The 17274-nt window shown below is 45.4% G+C and overlaps 1 protein-coding gene and 1 long non-coding RNA gene across 3 annotated transcripts in view; one reads left to right on the top strand and one right to left on the bottom strand.

The window, feature by feature from the left end:
- Window positions 1-17274, top strand: part of SYNDIG1 (synapse differentiation inducing 1) — a 49011-nt gene that overhangs the window by 2145 nt on the left and 29592 nt on the right. For both annotated transcript variants that reach the window (XM_064415255.1, XM_064415257.1), the window contains exons 2-3: window positions 7391-7955; window positions 15798-15935. In XM_064415255.1, the coding sequence (XP_064271325.1) occupies window positions 7455-7955; window positions 15798-15935 (639 nt within the window). In that variant the 5' untranslated portion in view covers window positions 7391-7454. The remainder of the gene's footprint in view (window positions 1-7390; window positions 7956-15797; window positions 15936-17274) is intronic.
- Window positions 14792-17274, bottom strand: part of LOC135297558 (uncharacterized) — a 39215-nt gene continuing 36732 nt past the window's right edge. The window contains exons 4-5 of the long non-coding RNA XR_010359512.1: window positions 15439-16878; window positions 14792-15230 (exon numbers count right to left, since the gene is read on the bottom strand). This is a non-coding gene — a long non-coding RNA (uncharacterized LOC135297558). The remainder of the gene's footprint in view (window positions 15231-15438; window positions 16879-17274) is intronic.

Genomic DNA, 17274 nt, shown 5'->3' on the forward strand with positions numbered 1-17274 from the left:
AAACCTGGAAACTACTTAGAGTAATAGGGTCACAGCAAAATGTTCCTCTTCAGATGGAGATGCCTGTGACCCCGAGGATTCACATGGAGCTGGTCTAACCTGTAGCACCAAAGAATCCAAATATTCTGTGATTTCAGTTTGGTGCTGTAAAATCAGAAGAGTGACAAACTGGTTGTTGTCACTGCACAAGCAAAGACTGCATTTTGAAGCAGTGGTGCAGTGCATGAGTGGTGTGAGTCCATGCATGCCTTCAGCAGTGCCAGTTTTATACCTGGCATCCCTATGGATGTGTATTTGTATGTGTGTCCCTATAAAACCTGATTGTGTAAAGTTCCCTCATTTACCAGTAACTCTCCAAATCCGTGTTGCATTTCTGCCCTTACACTTTGAGGCTTCACAGAGGCATGACAAGAATGAACTGGCTGTTCACACACCAAGTTGGCATAATTCTGGCTGAATTTTGATGAGGTTTGTGTGCTTTGATTGACTGCTCAGATACCTTAAAAATCCCTAGGGAGAACAAAGAACTCTAAAATTGTATTTGCTAAAGGACAGAATCATCAAATGGTTTGGGTTGCAAGGGATATTAAGATTATGTAGTTCCAAACCCCCTGCCATGGACAGGGATACCTTCCACTAGCTCAGGTTGCTCGGGGCCCATCCAACCAGAAAACTTCCAGGGATGGGGCATAATCAAACAGTTCATCTTCTAGAAAAAGGACCTAGGAAAGGCATCCAGCCTGGTGTCAGGTGCTGCAGGACAGCTGTGCTCAGTGTGCTGCTTCAGGACATCCCCCACAGCAGCTGTCCCCTACATGCAATGACTTATCCAGTCCTTCCCCATGGGGTGGTGTCCCCGTGTCACCCACACAGCTCCTATCTTGTGCTCTTTGCAACAGAACAATCTCCCTTCTTCCAGCTGCATGTGGCTCACAGGAGCACGGAGGCAAGGCTGTGATGTGGATGTGCTGCCAGCCCAAAGCCTGTGCCTCCCATACAGAAGTCCCTGAGGTCCTATATCCCTTGTCCTCCCAGAGAACAAAGAGGACAGCACTTTTCTTCATGTTCAGACGATGCCCTGACTCTAATAGGCATCAGCATTACTCATTTCCATTTTAGTTTCTGCAGGGAGGGGTCAGTGTAGGGTTAATAAAGGTCTGTAAAGGTCAAACTATGCCCCACTGATGCTGCTGCTTCATTTTCTCCTGCCTGCCCTCTCTGCCTGCAGCTACCACTCTCACCATGGCTAAATCACTTACTCTGTAAGGCTTTTGTCCCATGCTATAGTCCTGGCTCTGCAATTTTTCTGTCTTATGGAGCACAGCTGATTTTATGGCCCCAGAAGCGTCTGTTTACTCTAATCATCCTTGCACAGATGAACTGACTCTAGTAATTTTGCTGTGTTTTTCTAGCAAAGTGACTTACAGCCCTAGGGTGCTTTGCTTGGGACAGGAGGGACAGAAATTTCCATTTTGCACCAAGTCTGCACCAGCACACTGTCTTCCTATTCTGTCATCTCTATATTTTCCATCTGTGCTTCAGGAATACCTCAGGTCCAGCCTGGAGCACAGCACTGGGGGTTTACATGCAGAGCAAGTGTGAGGAAGTGTCTTGTCCTGCTTTGCTTCCTGCATGCCGTGTGGGAAAGCAAGCAGAGCCAGATGAGCAGGCTGTGTGCAAGAACTGGGCTCTCTGGGGGCTTGGCTGCCCATCAGGAATGAGGCTGGAGTGAGTTAGCAGGGCCAGCCCTGGATCCACATTTGGGTGTTCCTGTCTGTGTCACAAACACAGTTAAACAGGAATTTAGGTCCAAGGGGAGGCACAGGATTCAGCCAGCAGGCAAACCAAGAGGGCCAGGGGATGCTGTGATGTTGGTATTCATGGGAGAGACTTCCAACTTCTCTTTTGGAAGCTCTTAAAGTAAGAATTGCTCCTCATGGCTCAATCTCCCCAGTATGAAATGGGGAGTTTGAATATGATTTTCCTGGTCTTCAGTATTGGGGAGTCTCTTGAAAACACAGCAGGAAAAACACAGCCAGACTTTCTGACTGCTTTCACTCTGCAGAGGAATTGCCAGAAGTGGCACAGGTGTCAAGGTGTTTTTACCCTGGTGCCTTCCACAATAGCCAGGGTTATTTACACCAGAGCAAGATGCTCTTAGGCCAGTTATTTATTATCTGGAAAGTGCAGTGAATGAAAAAGTTGTGAGTTCAGACTGAACCCCACTAAGAATTAAGGCTGAAAATTCTGAGTTGTGAAGAATTGCTAGAAAAGTCTGAATGTGTCTTTTCTTTTTTTTTTTTTTTTAATTGGAGGCAACTTGAGGCATAGTGAATTAAAAGCCAGCTTGTTCAATTAAAAATAAATAAATGAAACATTGCATTTCATTTTAGCTTAGGCAAAATACTTCCATCTGCTCAAAAGGAAATACTTTGTTGTAGGAATAACATTATTATATATTAGGTCGATGCAAGGTAATTCCTCCTTTCTTCCCCACTCCATTCTTTAGTTCAGATACTGAATTAAGCAATCAATTATTCAGGCAGATATGCAGATGGTAATTGTTTTAACATATATCTCTGCACAGGCAATCAAGAGACCTGGATTTTATTTCCAGCTCTATCTTGACATGACCTTGGGCATTTCACCATTCTCCAAGTTCCTCGTTTTTAGGAGGACAGATCACATCTCACAGCAGATTTGCTGCATATTGGTAATACTAAAATAGCATGGAGGTCTTTTTAATTCCACTGTTAGCAATGAAACATTTAGCTATCACTAATGCATGCATTCCTAATTTTCCCAGTGTGAGTAAGTTGCACTGCCTTACGAAACTCCCTGTAGTTTACTTAATAGAGTAAAAGGAATTCCAGCTGCTGAAATACAGCATTCCCTTGAAACAAAACCTACTTTAATAAGCCCAGCTAAATCAAAGAAGAAAAATACAAGTGGAAAAGGGTTTTTTTTCCTTCATTTTGTTAAATATTTCACTTTGTAATCAGCACTCCAGATCCATACATTGTCTGTGATTTCTCTCTTGCATAAGGACTGTATTTGTTGTTGCAGTTTCTAAATGTCTGGAATGCCTCAATCCATGCTGAATCTTACTGCATTGTGCTTTAGAAACTCCCTCTCACCTGAGAGCTCATGCCAGGAAATCTGCAATTTATGTGGGGCTTGACTGCTCTTCAAGAGAGCTTTCTCCCCCCTGCTTTCTCTGCTCTGGCAGAGGGGAAACCAGCTTCAAACCCAGGGGCATTTTGTTGAATCTGATAATCCTGGAGCTGCATCACCTTCTGCTGCTGGCACAAAGGGTCACTATTGCCACTTCTTGCCATTCCGGTGATTTAGAGTCACTGAGGGATTTGGGAGCAGTACTTTTGGGGAGCATGGGAGGCAGGTGGGAATCTGTAAGGATCAGAGGGATTCAAATAATGGGATAATCAAGTTAAAGGAATCTCAGGAGGTCTGCAGTTCTGTTTCATGCTTAGAGAGGTCAACTCTGGGATCACACCATGATCCTCAGAGTTTCATTCAGCTGGGTCTTCAAAACCTGCAAGGATGGAGACAGCCAATCCTCATTGGGCAGCTTTTTCCTGTGCTTGACTGTCTTCATGGAGAAAAGATTTCCGCTGATATCCAGCAGCCCCATGCAGAAGCACATGAGTTTTTGATGCTTTTTTCCTGGCGGATGACCTGCCAGATCTGTAGAGAATGGCAGAGGGTACAGCCTCAGGCTTTGACAGCAGATGGGGACTCTTGCCTTCAGCCTCACTTGCCTTCATCTTCCAGTTTTCTTGCCAATAAACCAGTCTGCTGGGCAGGTGATGCTTGGTCTGTGTGGATGAATGTCCTTCTGGTCTGCTGTGAGGAGGTGGCTGGGGCTGTTCAGCCATAGCCCAATGTTCCAACTCTACGGCTTGCTCAGAATTCAGGGGTTTGTATTCAGAGTTTCCCAACTGCACAGGACATTGGGTGCCTGGCAAGGGTCTCCAGAAGGCTGAAGAGCCCTTAAGCTGTGCAAAGTCCCATGGAGAGGAGGAAAACAGCATCCTGCCAGGTCCTGGGAGAGCAAAGGAGATTTGGGACGGTGGGCAGTAACAGAGCTGGCTTCTGCTCCTTGTCTGCTAGACCCTGGGGCACAGCATTTAGCTGTTCTCTCCCTGCCCTCCCTACAGCTGGCATTTCTCTGTCTCACACCCTCTGCTTAATTAGTTTGTCAGGCACTGTCATCATAGCAGGAGGCTGCAGAACACCCAGCAGAGCATGGCTCTCAGTGCAGCTCCTCATTGTAGCTGGGCTCTGCTCTAACACGAGTGATAGCTTAATAAACCACAGCACTGCAGACTAGAGATCCTGGCACTGCTTGCAGCTTCTTATTAAAATAAGAAAGGAGGAGGGGGGAATTCAAGAAACTGGAAAGAGTGAAGGTTAAAGTAATTAATGGACTCACTTTTTATAGCAGACTGGGGTAAAAATGTCTAACCCCAAGGTAAACATTAGATTGCAGGCTGATATATTGATTATATATCTATCTGTTAATAACTTGAACTTGGCGTTTCCTTCTGGTTCCCATCTCAAGTATTAGTATTTCATACTCAAGTATGAAAATGCAGAATTATTTCTGGTTGGCCTCAGTGCCACTGAGTGATTTGTGGGACAATTAAAGCCATGCAAAGTCAGAAGAAATCTGAGTCCAACCAATTAAAATTAACTCTGCATCTTGGAGCAGACTGAAAAGCTTTTTTATTTCAAGAGCTCTGATGAATTTCATTCTCCTGTCGACATCATTCTGAAACCTCACCATGGTCATAGGTAATGAGAGCTTTTTTCTGCTTTGAATGTTGGCTTCCTGCAGAGGAGGCACCCTCCCTTCTCCTCAGGTGGTCTGTCAGAGGTTACCTGCTCTGGAACTGCCATCCAGGGATTCTGGGCTGCAGGGAACCTGGAAACGGAGCAATCTTAATTTTAGGACGTGCCTGTGAGCCACAGGCATGTGGGCCTGGCCCAGGCCATGTCCATGAAAGCTCCCTGTGAGGGTGGAGTGGCTGGATCCATGTCCAAGGGGTCCCTGCAGGCAGGACAAAGGCTCTGAGCCACTCCAGAGGCACAGGCACCTTTTTCCCCTAAGCATCACCCTAAGTGACCATGTGCCACTCTCTGTCACAACTCCATCTCAACCTCTTCAGGAGTAATACTAATATAATTATTTCTTTCTCTTTTTTCCCTCTCTTAATGTATTATCTTGAAAAGGCCTGAGTCTCATCAGTCTCTTCCCATTAAGCAACTCTCTTGCAGGGCCAAGAACATTGGGTCAGGCTCTGGTAAGGCAGGCAGCCAGCTACAGATTAAAAAGCACCTGGGGTTAAACCATTTACCTTGATTGCATGCTGCCATCCACATCTCCCTGCTCACCTTCCCTGGGGCATGCTGCCTGCCCTGCTGTGTGGGACTCCAGGGAGGATGTCCTGAGCAATGGACTATCCCTGTTACCAGAGGAGCTCTGTGAGGGAAGGATGCTCCCTGTCTTGTCTTCGCCTCATTTTGGATGTTTTTTCCCACTTTTTGCCCATGACCAAGGGGAAAGTGTCATTCAGAATCTGCAATATTGGTTTACAAGACTGGTTTAAATGCACAGAAGGCAAGAACCTGCCATGTAGATGTTTAGATCTCATGGTAAGGCTGAGAAACAATGCAGCTCCAAATCATGCAATAAAACTGCCCTAAAATGGCATTTTCCTGAGTGCTACTTAAACCAGATTTTGCTGAAATTATGCGACCACAGGCAGGTGCAAGGCCTGACCCAAGCTTTCCAGCCATTGATGCAGTGACGGAGTGCTGACCTCTTCATACATTTCCCTAGGAGGGCATTTGTTTGATTTGTGAGTCTTCCCCCAGTTTCTGCTACATCTGTGGCATACTCCTCCTGACCATTTCACTTTGCTTGTCAGGTGGTAGGAACGTTTGCAAGAGGGTTTGCAGTTTTTGGTGAAGTCCCTTCAGCTTCAGCGGGATTGATGGTTGATGTTACACATCAGGGGGCCTCTTACATTTTCCAAGCCAGCTTGGGAGAAACTGAGCAAAGTCTGAGAATTTACTCTTCTGCCCATGGGGATTTACTTTCATACAGTTTCTTTGGGGGAGGTGGGAGGAGGAAGTGGAAGGTTTGTGGCCAAGCAGCTGGAGGCCCAGCATGATGCTCCTGCTGCCTGGATTGCACATGTAACTTCCATGGGATCTCACCATGGTGGAATTTCTCTTCTGTAGCTTTACTCCTGGTTCACTGAAGAGAACCACTGAACTGCCTGACAACACGATAAAATGGGGCTTTTGCATGTTAAACCAAGTGCTGTGAATGTAAATATGTCAGCACTCTGGGTCAAGCTCTTGTGTATGTTAAACAAGTTTCTTGCTTAATTGGTAGTGTTAGAACAGCTCTTAGCAGTGGTTTAAATTCCTCTTGCATCCAAAAGAGAGACTGAAGGGATTTGGAGTCTGGAGTTAAGAGGAAATAATGCTGGGCTTTTGCTAGACATTGCTATGTTAGAGGTTGTCTGACATAAAAGGGAAATAGAGAGAAAGCATTGAGTAAAAAAATTACATTTGTTTATGTATTGTTATGTATTGTATATGTATTCTTGGTTTCCTCCAGACAGCACAATGGGGACAGGTAATCCTGCATTAATAATTTGGTCTTAGGGAATATAATATGGAGACTTTTGAAGTCAGTAGAATGTCTGTAATTTTTATGCTCATGCCCAGAAACAAACCCCTGAATTTAGAGTTCCTGTGGCCAATACATAAAGTATTTTAAAAGGCATTTTCCTTTGGCTACACCTGAGAAAAATCAGCAGCCTGGTGAGAAAGTGTTTGGGCTGGAAAAAATGGATTTTCAAAGGATAGTAAAGCACTTGCCAAGGGCAAGGGTGGCTGCAGACATTGACAGGTGAGCACAGCACCTGCCCATCTTTTGCAGTTGCAGATGTCTGAGAACTGAAAATGGTTCTTTCAGGAGATTTTTTTGGTTGTTGTTTTGATCTTTTTTTGGTTTTTTTCCCATCTCTTATACAAAGTGTTTAGAGGAAAGGGATGTTGTTCCCAGGATGACAGCTGTGTACCTGTGGGAGGCTGGAGCAGGCACCAAAGCCATTCTTTGATGGGGTCCATCACTACCAAGGCATTTCACCTCATCTGTTTCCCTGCATGCCCTGGATGTGGGGCAGGTGTTCTTTGCCTCCCTGAGTGGGGCTATATTTGGAGTACTAAATCAGGGTGTGCACATACATGGGGCTCTATTTTCTCTTGAGACTGTACAGAAGACAAGCTGACTTGAGTCCCTCAATTCATTGCCTTTGTCCTCACCTTCATTTCTGTTCCCTTTCTTCATCAGGAAAATGGGAGCCACTCACCCGGCGTGAGCTCTAAGGCACAGCAAAAGCAAGGCCACCGGTCCCATGCCTCAGACAGCTCCCAGTATGGATGGCTTGGTTGAGCAGAACAGCGTGCTGATGCACAGTAAGATCACTGAGGCTGGGAAAAGGAATGGCTTGATTAACACAAGGAACTTAGTGGCAGAGAGCCGAGATGGCCTGGTCTCCGTGTACCCCACCCCTCAGTACCAGAGCCACAGGGCGGGCAGCCTGTCCTCTCCCAGACGCCCGGAGAACGGCAGGAGTGACCCCGTGCAGCAGCTCCTGGACCCCAGCATGCTGCAGCAGACAGTGGAGTCTCACTACAGGCCCAACATCATCCTCTACTCCGAGAACGTGCTGCGCTCGTGGGGCGAGGGCCTGGGCTCGGAGTGCTGCGAGACCACCTTCATCGAGGAGCGCTCGCCCACCAAAGACAGCCTGGAGTACCCCGACAGCAAATTCATCGACCTCTCCGCCGACGACATCAAGATCCACACCCTCTCCTACGAGGTGGAGGAAGAGGAGGATTTCCAGGAACTAGAGGTCAGATGTCACTTGGGATAGCTGGGGAAGGCTGGGAGGAGGAGGGCATGTTGGAAATTAAGTAAGTGTACACCCCCCTAGAGATGAACAGCAGGGGATCAGCTGCTTTTTGGGTCAGCTGTATCACTTTCTCCTCCAACTAGGACAATGAATGATTGCTCATCTTTATTTGTTGGGTAAGGTCCCAGATCTGTGGATACCGATGGCAAAATTCCCACTGGCCCTAATGGAGATCAGCATTTCCCTTCTGCCTCTGAAGGGGCTGGTCAGAAACAGAGGAAGACCCATGTGCTTAAATGCTGTTGGGGCTGGGAGCATCTGTCTGTCTGCATGGAGCCCATCTTACTCAGCAGGCCAGCATCATCTCTTGCCTTCACCTGACTTGAGCAGAATGTTTTAAATTACTGGCTCAGACACAACACATTCCTGTCTCGGAATGAATGCAGAAACAGAAGTCTGTGGGTTTCAAGCTGCAGTGGATCCTTGTCTCTGAAATAAATGATATTTTTCTGCTGGAGCTAAACACTTTTTAGACCCAAATACAATGTTTTCTACAGGAGTCCCTTGCCTCATTGATTGCTCACTGTAAAGTAACAGGGAAGACTATGGGAACAACTTAGTTCTTTCTTAAGTGATGCAATTTTTTAAAAATTTATTTTAACCAGAGGCCCAAGTGTGGCAGAGATTTGTGTTTGCCGGTGTTTGTGGGAATGGAGAGTGAACATAGTTCTGGTGATCTGAACACTTCCTCCACCATTGGTCAGAGACTCCTAATCTAGCAAAGACCCTCTGGCTGTCTAGAGCAAAGCTATGCCTTCAGACGTGAATGTCACAGCTGACACAGGGACACTGGTTGTGTTTCTCTGTTGCTGTGATTTTTGGTTAGGACCGAGATCCAACAAGCCCTAAAATTTCTATTTTCACCTCCTGTAATACCAGTGCCTCACCCTGTGATCAGCACAGCGGAAATCCAACAAGAGCCTGACTTCCCTTTTATTCTCTTTTCTCTCAGTATGGGTAAGGTGGGAAGAGGGAAGTGTTTTTCGCAGTGCGTGCCATTAATGCAGTATTCAATGCCTCCACAGGGAGACAGAAAGCTTCTCTCTGAAGCATGTGAGAGTATTAGCTCAAATCACACCCTTCCACAGAATTTCAGAATTGACCGTGGGAAGTATAATTTCCTTAATCAAAACAAAATTCCTGGTTGCTGTCTTTTTGCCCCAGTTTCCTCTCATGCAGTAGTGACACAAGTGACTGCAGCACACATGGTGTTATTGACACATCTGGCCTGACATTCAGGCAGCAAAAAAAAATAAATCTCCCTCTCATCAATTCAAGTCAAGAAGACATTCTTGAGTCAACTTTTGGAGAATGAGATAAAAAAAGGCTGGGAAAATGAGCAGCATAAGGAAAAAACCTCTTCAGAGTGGTACTGGAGGAACTTGATCAGCTTTTCACAGAGAACATTTGTGTCTTAGAAACCAGCTGTAGAACTTCATCCTCCCCTGATCTTAAGGGGAGAAATGAGACAGTAAATTTTGGTAACATGCTCTGACAGTGTGTGCATCCTTTTCCTTGGCTCCTTCTTCTTTCTGACCTGTTTCTCTGGAAACAGACCTGCTGAGATGAAAGGTGGCAGTTCTTGAATGAGTATAGAGCATCTGGAATCGCAGATTCCCTGTCTCATTTGAGTCTTTGGGGTGACACTGTGCTCACAAACACAGGTGTGTGCACAACCATCTTGACCTATGTGTACAAAGTGCTCAGAGTAAGGAGATGTTCGCAAAGTACACGACACTCCATGGATTGTCCTCTCCATCAAAATTTCTCCTCCACTAGGAAGAGGGGAGGAGAAAGCATGGTTTGGATAAGGACCTGGTTAGCTGGAAACATTTACTTGGCTAGAAGCCTCTGCTTTGAGAGCAGTGTCTGTCTCCATTGCTGTGCTCCCTGACCCACCCTGTGAAGCACTGAGATTTTCACACTCTTACATGAACTTTTCCCTGATCCCAAAGGATCAACCTGCTGAGCAGCTGTTTGCAGCAGAAGTAGCTCAGCATGGCAAGTATCTTCCATTCCAGGAAGGTCCAAATTCTGCAGATGCAGCTGGTCATGCAGGAGAGGAGAGATGAATTTGACAGCACCAGACCAGAAAAAAATGTGTCTGCTGTGTTGTGCTCTTCTGGGTCACAGAGGCTGGTGGACAGAGGCTGTGTCTGTCGCCAGATGTATGAGGGCCTCCTGGGCTTGGCCAGAGCACAGCTTCATTAGAGACCTAAATTCATGTGTGGAGGAGACTCTGGGGATGGAAGAGCACTATTTAAGGACAAACAGCCACTGTGTAAGGTGATGAACCATGCCAGATTGTTAACTACACAAAAACAGCACCTGAATCACACAGCACAAGTGTGTCACACTAGAAAGAGGTTTTTTCCCTGCCAGTTATTGACAAGAAGCAAATGCTTTTTTACTTACTAATAGATGGGATGGGAAAGAGTGAGTACCAGGACTGGGAGCAGAAGTGAGGAGGAAGAGGGTGACACCACAAAGGCGCACATTTTTCTTCCCCACCATGAGAGTCCTAAAGGGTTTGAGTCTGCCACAGAGTGGCACAGGACATTGCTGTGTATCTTGTCACGTTCACTGTCAAGCCACAGCTCATCAAGGCATGGAAGCTGCAGAGTGTCAGAGCAGACCAGGGCTCATGTCTGCTTTGGCACTTCTTTCTGGGAGAAAATTTTATCAACTAGCCCCTATTTGGAAACATTGCAAGAGAACAGCTTTGTGCAGAAGAGGTCTTTTCTCTTGAAAACTGAGGGCTACCTCCTGATCTCCACATGTCAGTGCAAGGCAAGTGGAGTCCCAGCTTGAGCATCTCCATAAAATGCCTTCTGGAAGACACACCAGCCATAGGGTTGTGAGTCATTTCTCTTTCTCCATGTCTCCCTGGCGCTGCCCACCTTATACCAGAATGCCTGCCTAGGGTTTTTCAAGATGGATATTTAATTTCTTAGAAATGCAAAAAAATTGATCTCCTCCCTTTGTAGTGTCCCCCACATCAATGCAAGACTCTCAGAGGAGGGACACATGCAGAAAATAATTTTATTGCAGGTCAGACTGCTTCTAACATGATTGCCTTTTTGAAAAGAGTTGGGCTCTTGATAACCAGAAAGGTTGCTGTTCTCTGGCAGAAAACTTTGCAGTAGAGAAAGGTTCTGGAAAAAACACAGCCATTTTGATAAATTCGGTTTTGGTTTGAAGAATTGACCAAGCCAAGCTTCAGGGTTTGCTTCTGTGTTAGCTGTCAGCCTCCTCAGGATGGGCCTGTCCAGCTCAACATGTCTTAGATGAGATGCTGGGAAGGAGATACCTTCTTGCCTTCCCAAGTCTGGGGACCCTGAAGAACGTGGGAGGTGCGACAGAGGAGCAGGAGACATCCTGATCATGGGTTGTACCCTGCAGCAACGTTTCAGCAACTTATTTGTAGGGATTTTTTACTAGCAGTGCTTCTCAACTCCTGGTGGAGTGTTGTTCTGTCTGCCTAAGAAAATCATAGTTTTCTGGAGGGGAAAACATCTCAGAAACAGCTCTCATTAGCATATAGAGCCCCGCTTTGCTCCAGCAATTTCCAGGCATGAAAACAGAAGGCTGCACATTCTGTCAGGGATTTAAACTTCTCTCTTCCATGCCCATCCCTGAAATCAAATGATTCCCTATTTAGGCATCTCTGTAAAATTTATAAATATCTTATGAGTTCTTTACGCCACAACTAATAGACAGACAACTTGTCAAATGTGGCGGCAGTGAAATATGAAATGAGTTACAAGATGAAATACCCTCCTGTTAGAGTTCATGTGCCATCTTTTATCCAAAAATAGCATTTGTCATATTATACTCCTGCTAGTTTCCCTCCTAGCCACTAGGTAGATTGCTTATTTAGAGAAACCCAAGCTATTCATGGCAGCAAATTAAATTATTCATATACGTCGCATAAAAGAATACCTTGGAGCTCTCTCTTAAAACCCTCTTACTTTTTCCCAGCACCCAGCAATATCTGAAACAATCTCTAAAAGCACAATAAAATGAATGTTCTGGGAGTGAAAGAAGAAAAGAAATGCAGTGCTTTCAAGGTATACATTTCTTCTTTTTTTTTCCACTAGAAGTTGCTGGATTCTGTGGTGAAAACTCATCCTTTGGACCTGAGCATGCTATTGTAGAAATACAATTTGGATCCTGTTCCATCCAACCACTCTTCTCAATGTTTCCAAGCACCTCCTGACACATTTTTTTCCACAACATGAAGAGAAGACCCTGAGGAGATTTATGCCCATCAAGCCCTGTGACATCACTCATGCTTTCTGTCAATGCTTCCAGCCTGTGGTCCTGCACTGGGCTGTGTCCTCAGCCTCCCCTGGCTGTAGGTATCCAGAAGGCATGTTTGAACACTCCTTGGGGACTGTGTATGGCAGAGTTCCCTCTACAGAGTGCTCTGCAACCCAAAGACAGGGTCTTGCAGCCTGGTTTTACTGATGAGTTCACTGGCTGTCACAGCTCTCCCCTGAATTGGGTGTACAGCACTTTTCATGTTCTGCACCTGGGCAGTGGAGGAAAACAGAGCCATAAATACCTTGCCCAAGCTCCTCTAAGGCTGTGTTGAGAATATGGAATTGTAATTTTCAGTGGTTTTGTCCCATGGCATATGCTCAGAAGAGCACAGGTGTGCTGTCAGAGGTGTGGTGCCCAGGCATGAGCTCTTAAGAGGAGTGGCACTCAGGTATGCAGTCACAGCACTGAGTCATCCTACCCACAGGACACACTTTATATCTCTGAGTTCCTTCAAAGGCACATTGTTAACAGATTACAAGAGTGATTACACTTTGCATTTGACTTATTTTTCTCCTTTGAAGGAGAAGCCACTCAAGTCTGGAGATACTGAGCCCTGCCAAGGGATATTAACCTCTATTAACTAGCTCCAGATGAAGGGAGCATGGCTGGGAAGTCACCTTCAGCAGTGTCCAAGTGCCCTCCTATGAATCTTGTTAACAGTAGCAATTCCCCTTCTCACACCATTTCCCCGAGTTTTCAGACTGAAGCTCTGCAGTGGTGTCTCTGGGATGCAGCCTGTGAGTGGCAGGAGCTCTGGATGAGCTGCTTGCTGCCATTTGTAGACGGCGGATATTTGGCACACTTCTTTGAGGATAGCTGTGTCAGCTGAGAAGCAAAAAGGGGACAATCATGAAGGGTCACAGCACTTGCCCCAGCTTGTTTTAGTGCAGGTATTTCATTGCTGTCTGCAGTGATCCCCTTTCCAGTGGCAATGTGCTGGATGCCAGTTCTTGAGGAGCTACAAGCAGGCTGGCTGAGGGTGCCCAGAAAGCATCACAAGGGAGGTGATCAAAGTCCAGGGATCAAGGAGGAAGGATAGGCCTGGGCAACTACATCCAGGGGGTTTTGCCTGTTGAGTTTTGGTGTTGCCAAGTTACATGTGAAAAGTTTTCCAAGCAAGGAGAGACCTCTGTGAGCCCATTCTGCAAGGCTGCCTGCCTGACTGACAGGGCAATTTTTAGACTGGGAGTTGGGGAAACAAGAGGAGCTGCAGTAGGTCAGTGTTAGGGGATTATGGATCCTTTAAATGCCTTTAAAACTGAAAGGCAATTTCAAAGTTGTATAAAGAAATAAATAGAAGAAAGTTGTATAAAGGAATAAATAAAGAGACAGGCAAATTTAAATAAATAGCAGGCTTTAGAGACATCACCTCTTAAGAAGTTACCAGCAAGATAATTGCTATAAATAAATAATAAATAAAGATAATAAATAATCATCCTCCTGCTGCTCAGGGATGAGTGAGTGTGTGGAGGCAGAGCACTGATAAAATACAGCCTTTGGCAGAAGAGTCTCCATCCAGCTGCTGCCTTCAGCACCTGCTGCATGGAGGTGAGCTCAAAACACTTGCAGGAGAGCAGAAGGATGCAGAGTGCTGGACAGAACAGGTCATCATGTTTAACTACATTACTGGACCAGGCATTGTGTGGAGGGAAACAGAGCACATATTAACTTGGAGCAGCATTGTGTTGGTCTTTGTCAAACCAGACCACTGGACCATCTGGATTTGAAGGCAAATCCCACGGGGCCACATAAGGAATTAGTTTTGTATGCAGTGTGTGCATGCTGCTGAATTGGTTGCTTTGAAGGAAAAAAGGAAAAGGGCTGCTTCCTGAATATCCATCAGAGGTTGCTGGCAGCTGTAGTTCAGAGCAGACCCTGTTGTCTGACATCTCCAGTGTGCTTGGCAGGCTCTCTGCAGAGCAATTGTAATGTCTCAGTTGAGGTAAAGCTCATAGCTTTTAGGGGTAGCCAGCCTTGATTTAGGAAAAGGCTTTTTTAAAAATAGAAAATCCATTACAACTGCAGAAAAGGGTTCATCACCATCTCTGTTAAAAATCTGCACCTTGTGTCTGCTCTTCCTCTATTCTTCTTTCAGTCACTTCAGCTTTTCTACAGAATGAAAGAGCTGCCTCTGATCAGAAATTATCTGTTCAGGAACTTATGGGCTGTGATGAAACTGCGTCTTAAATGCATCTTACAAATGGAGTTGGCTTCCCTTCTTTATTCCTTCCTGGGTGGATATTTTTTTGTGGCATTCTGCCTTCCAATGCCTGATTTCTCCAACAAACTTGGGAAATGGTGCCAGGGAAGGGAAGGGAAGGGAAGGGAAGGGAAGGGAAGGGAAGGGAAGGGAAGGGAAGGGAAGGGAAGGGAAGGGAAGGGAAGGGAAGGGAAGGGAAGGGAAGGGAAGGGAAGGGAAGGGAAGGGAAGGGAAGGGAAGGGAAGGGAAGGGAAGGGAAGGGAAGGGAAGGGAAGGGAAGGGAAGGGAACTCTAACTAATGAATATAATTCTGACTTCTCAACAAGAATAATATCCAGCTTCTTCAGTGTCAGGGTGCAGTTCTTGCAGGTCCAGGAATAAGTGAAGACAGAGAGCTAGGTAGCCAAATTATCAATGATCCCAATGTCAGGAGGGGTTCTGAATGGAGAAGATTTCTTGGTAAGCTCAGGATGAGGTGTCCTGTTGTGAGAGAGAATGTTGAGAAGGAAGGTTTGCTTGGGGAAAGGAGTGTTAACTGGAAGAGTTGAGGTACCTTTTGCTGTTGGATTTCTTTCTGGGATTTCTGACTTTTTTTCACCCTTCTGGTTCACAGTTGGTCTGCATGGTCAGGACTTTATGATTAGAATTGTTCTCTCACACTTGGTAACTCCTAGGTGGGTCAATTTGGCCTTTGGGAAGCAGCATAACTGATAATTTAGTGATTCAGCACATGGCCAAAGTTACCTGAGAAATCTTTTCCCCATTTCATCTTCATGTGAAAGAAAAGGCAATTTGAAATATCAGAAAGGTGGTCTCCACAGATACTATGCCAGCACACAAAAACCTGAAAATCAAATACTTGAAAAATCAAAAGCATTTTTTGGTTTTGTATCTCACCTGTTCAGGTGAGTGCACAGTTTCAAGGGGTGGTTTCAGCAATGCTGTGGATTTTCTCCATCTCCTTCTCCTCCTGTATTTTTGAAAGGAAATATTCGTCTGACTACAGAGCCCCCTCCTTTAGTGGGCTTCCTTTTCAGCTCCCTGCAGCGATATCTTTACATTTGTCTTTTCTTGCTTTCAAGCTCATGCAACAGTGATGGACTCTGTGACGCAGTGGGTGAGGAAGAGGAGAGCTGCTGGCCACTGCTGTGGTGGAGGGGGAGAAGTGGGCAAATGATCCGGGGATTGGCTGATGGCAGAGGAAAAGCAATAATGTCATTAACCAGCACATCTGGGTTTCTCTTTTGCCGCTCCAGAGCGATTACTCGAGTGACACCGAGAGTGAAGACAACTTCCTGATGATGCCACCAAGGGATCATCTTGGCCTCACTGTGTTCTCCATGCTCTGCTGCTTCTGGCCACTGGGAATTGCTGCCTTTTACCTGTCCCATGAGGTAATGTTAAAACCTCTCCTGCCAGGCATTCTTGAGGTGGTTCAAGGGGAAGGCATCTTCCCCACCTGGATGTGCCTCTGTGGTAGTGGTGGCTGCCTTTTGAGATACTTCACTGAGGGAGGTGTCTGCAAATTATTTTAGCTTTTAGTTGGCAAATGTCAGGTTATATGTCCAGCTAAGAATCCTCTGTGGAGATGGCTTTTTAATAGAAAACACCATTGATTGCACAAATGCTTGGCTTTCCCATTGGGAAAACAGTTCTACTTGTCCCAAGCTGATAATCTAGAATATCCTTCCAGGAGTATAAAAATAATTTCTGTTCTGCAGATGTGAATTTGCTTTCCAGAAACCATTTCCTTTCCCATGGAAAAGGAAAAACTGCTCAGTCAGTTCTCCCTTTCAAATTTTAATATGCAAATATCTTTTTTAGCAAAGAAGTGACTGTGTTTTGGTTTGTTTTCTTCACGAGGCAGTCTTAACATTGCTTAACTCGCAATCACCTCGTGCCCATCATTTGTTTCAACAAGTATGTCTTCATAAGTGTCTGCAGTGTAATTACTGAGTTTCCCAGCATGGCAGATAATGTGAGGTGACAGAGAAGGCGTCACACTGGCAGCCTCATCAGCGACTGCGAGGAAACATTTGATTATATTTCTCTCTAGTGCCTATTGCAAACTACAGTCTCTGCTCCACAGCACCCTTCACATTCACCCTCTCAGCTGTCTTTCTAATCTGCCTGCACTAAACATCTACCAGCCCTGCTGATTTGTCAAACTAGAGCAGGCTCTTCAGATCTGAAGAATCCTGCTCTTCAAGATCAAAAACCAAAAACTCAAAAAGAGACAGAGAGCTACTTTTTGTTGTTGTTGTTGTTTTTTGCTTTTACTTCAAATGAACAGTCTGTCTTTGCTCTGGGAAGCCTCTGTAACAATTAGTGGTTGTCCTGTGGAAAATAACAAGATTTGATTGTTCGGGTTTTGATTGTTTGTGAGACAATTTTATCTGAGCAAAGAAAGCACAGCATGGTCCAATAAATACAAAACCCCCAATGTAATTAATACTAAAAAGCAATATGGCTGAGAAGCTAAAGGTGCTGAGAACCAGTGTGCAAAGGCCAGGGCATCCAGCTGTGAATGCATCCCAGGGGCCAGCATGAGTCTGTAGTAACCTCTGTTTTCCATGGAAGAGTACAGAAGGTGGAAAAAGCATGAATAGAGGGAAAAATGTTGGTACTATGCTGAAGGATTTTGGCATTTGAAAACCAAAACTAGGGTGTTTTTTGGTTTAGTATATTGATGAAGAACAGATGAATGTGGATGCCTAAACTCAATTTTCAAAT

Source organism: Passer domesticus, chromosome 3 (genome assembly GCF_036417665.1).
Source record: "Passer domesticus isolate bPasDom1 chromosome 3, bPasDom1.hap1, whole genome shotgun sequence".
In the NCBI taxonomy this organism is placed as follows: domain Eukaryota; kingdom Metazoa; phylum Chordata; class Aves; order Passeriformes; family Passeridae; genus Passer; species Passer domesticus.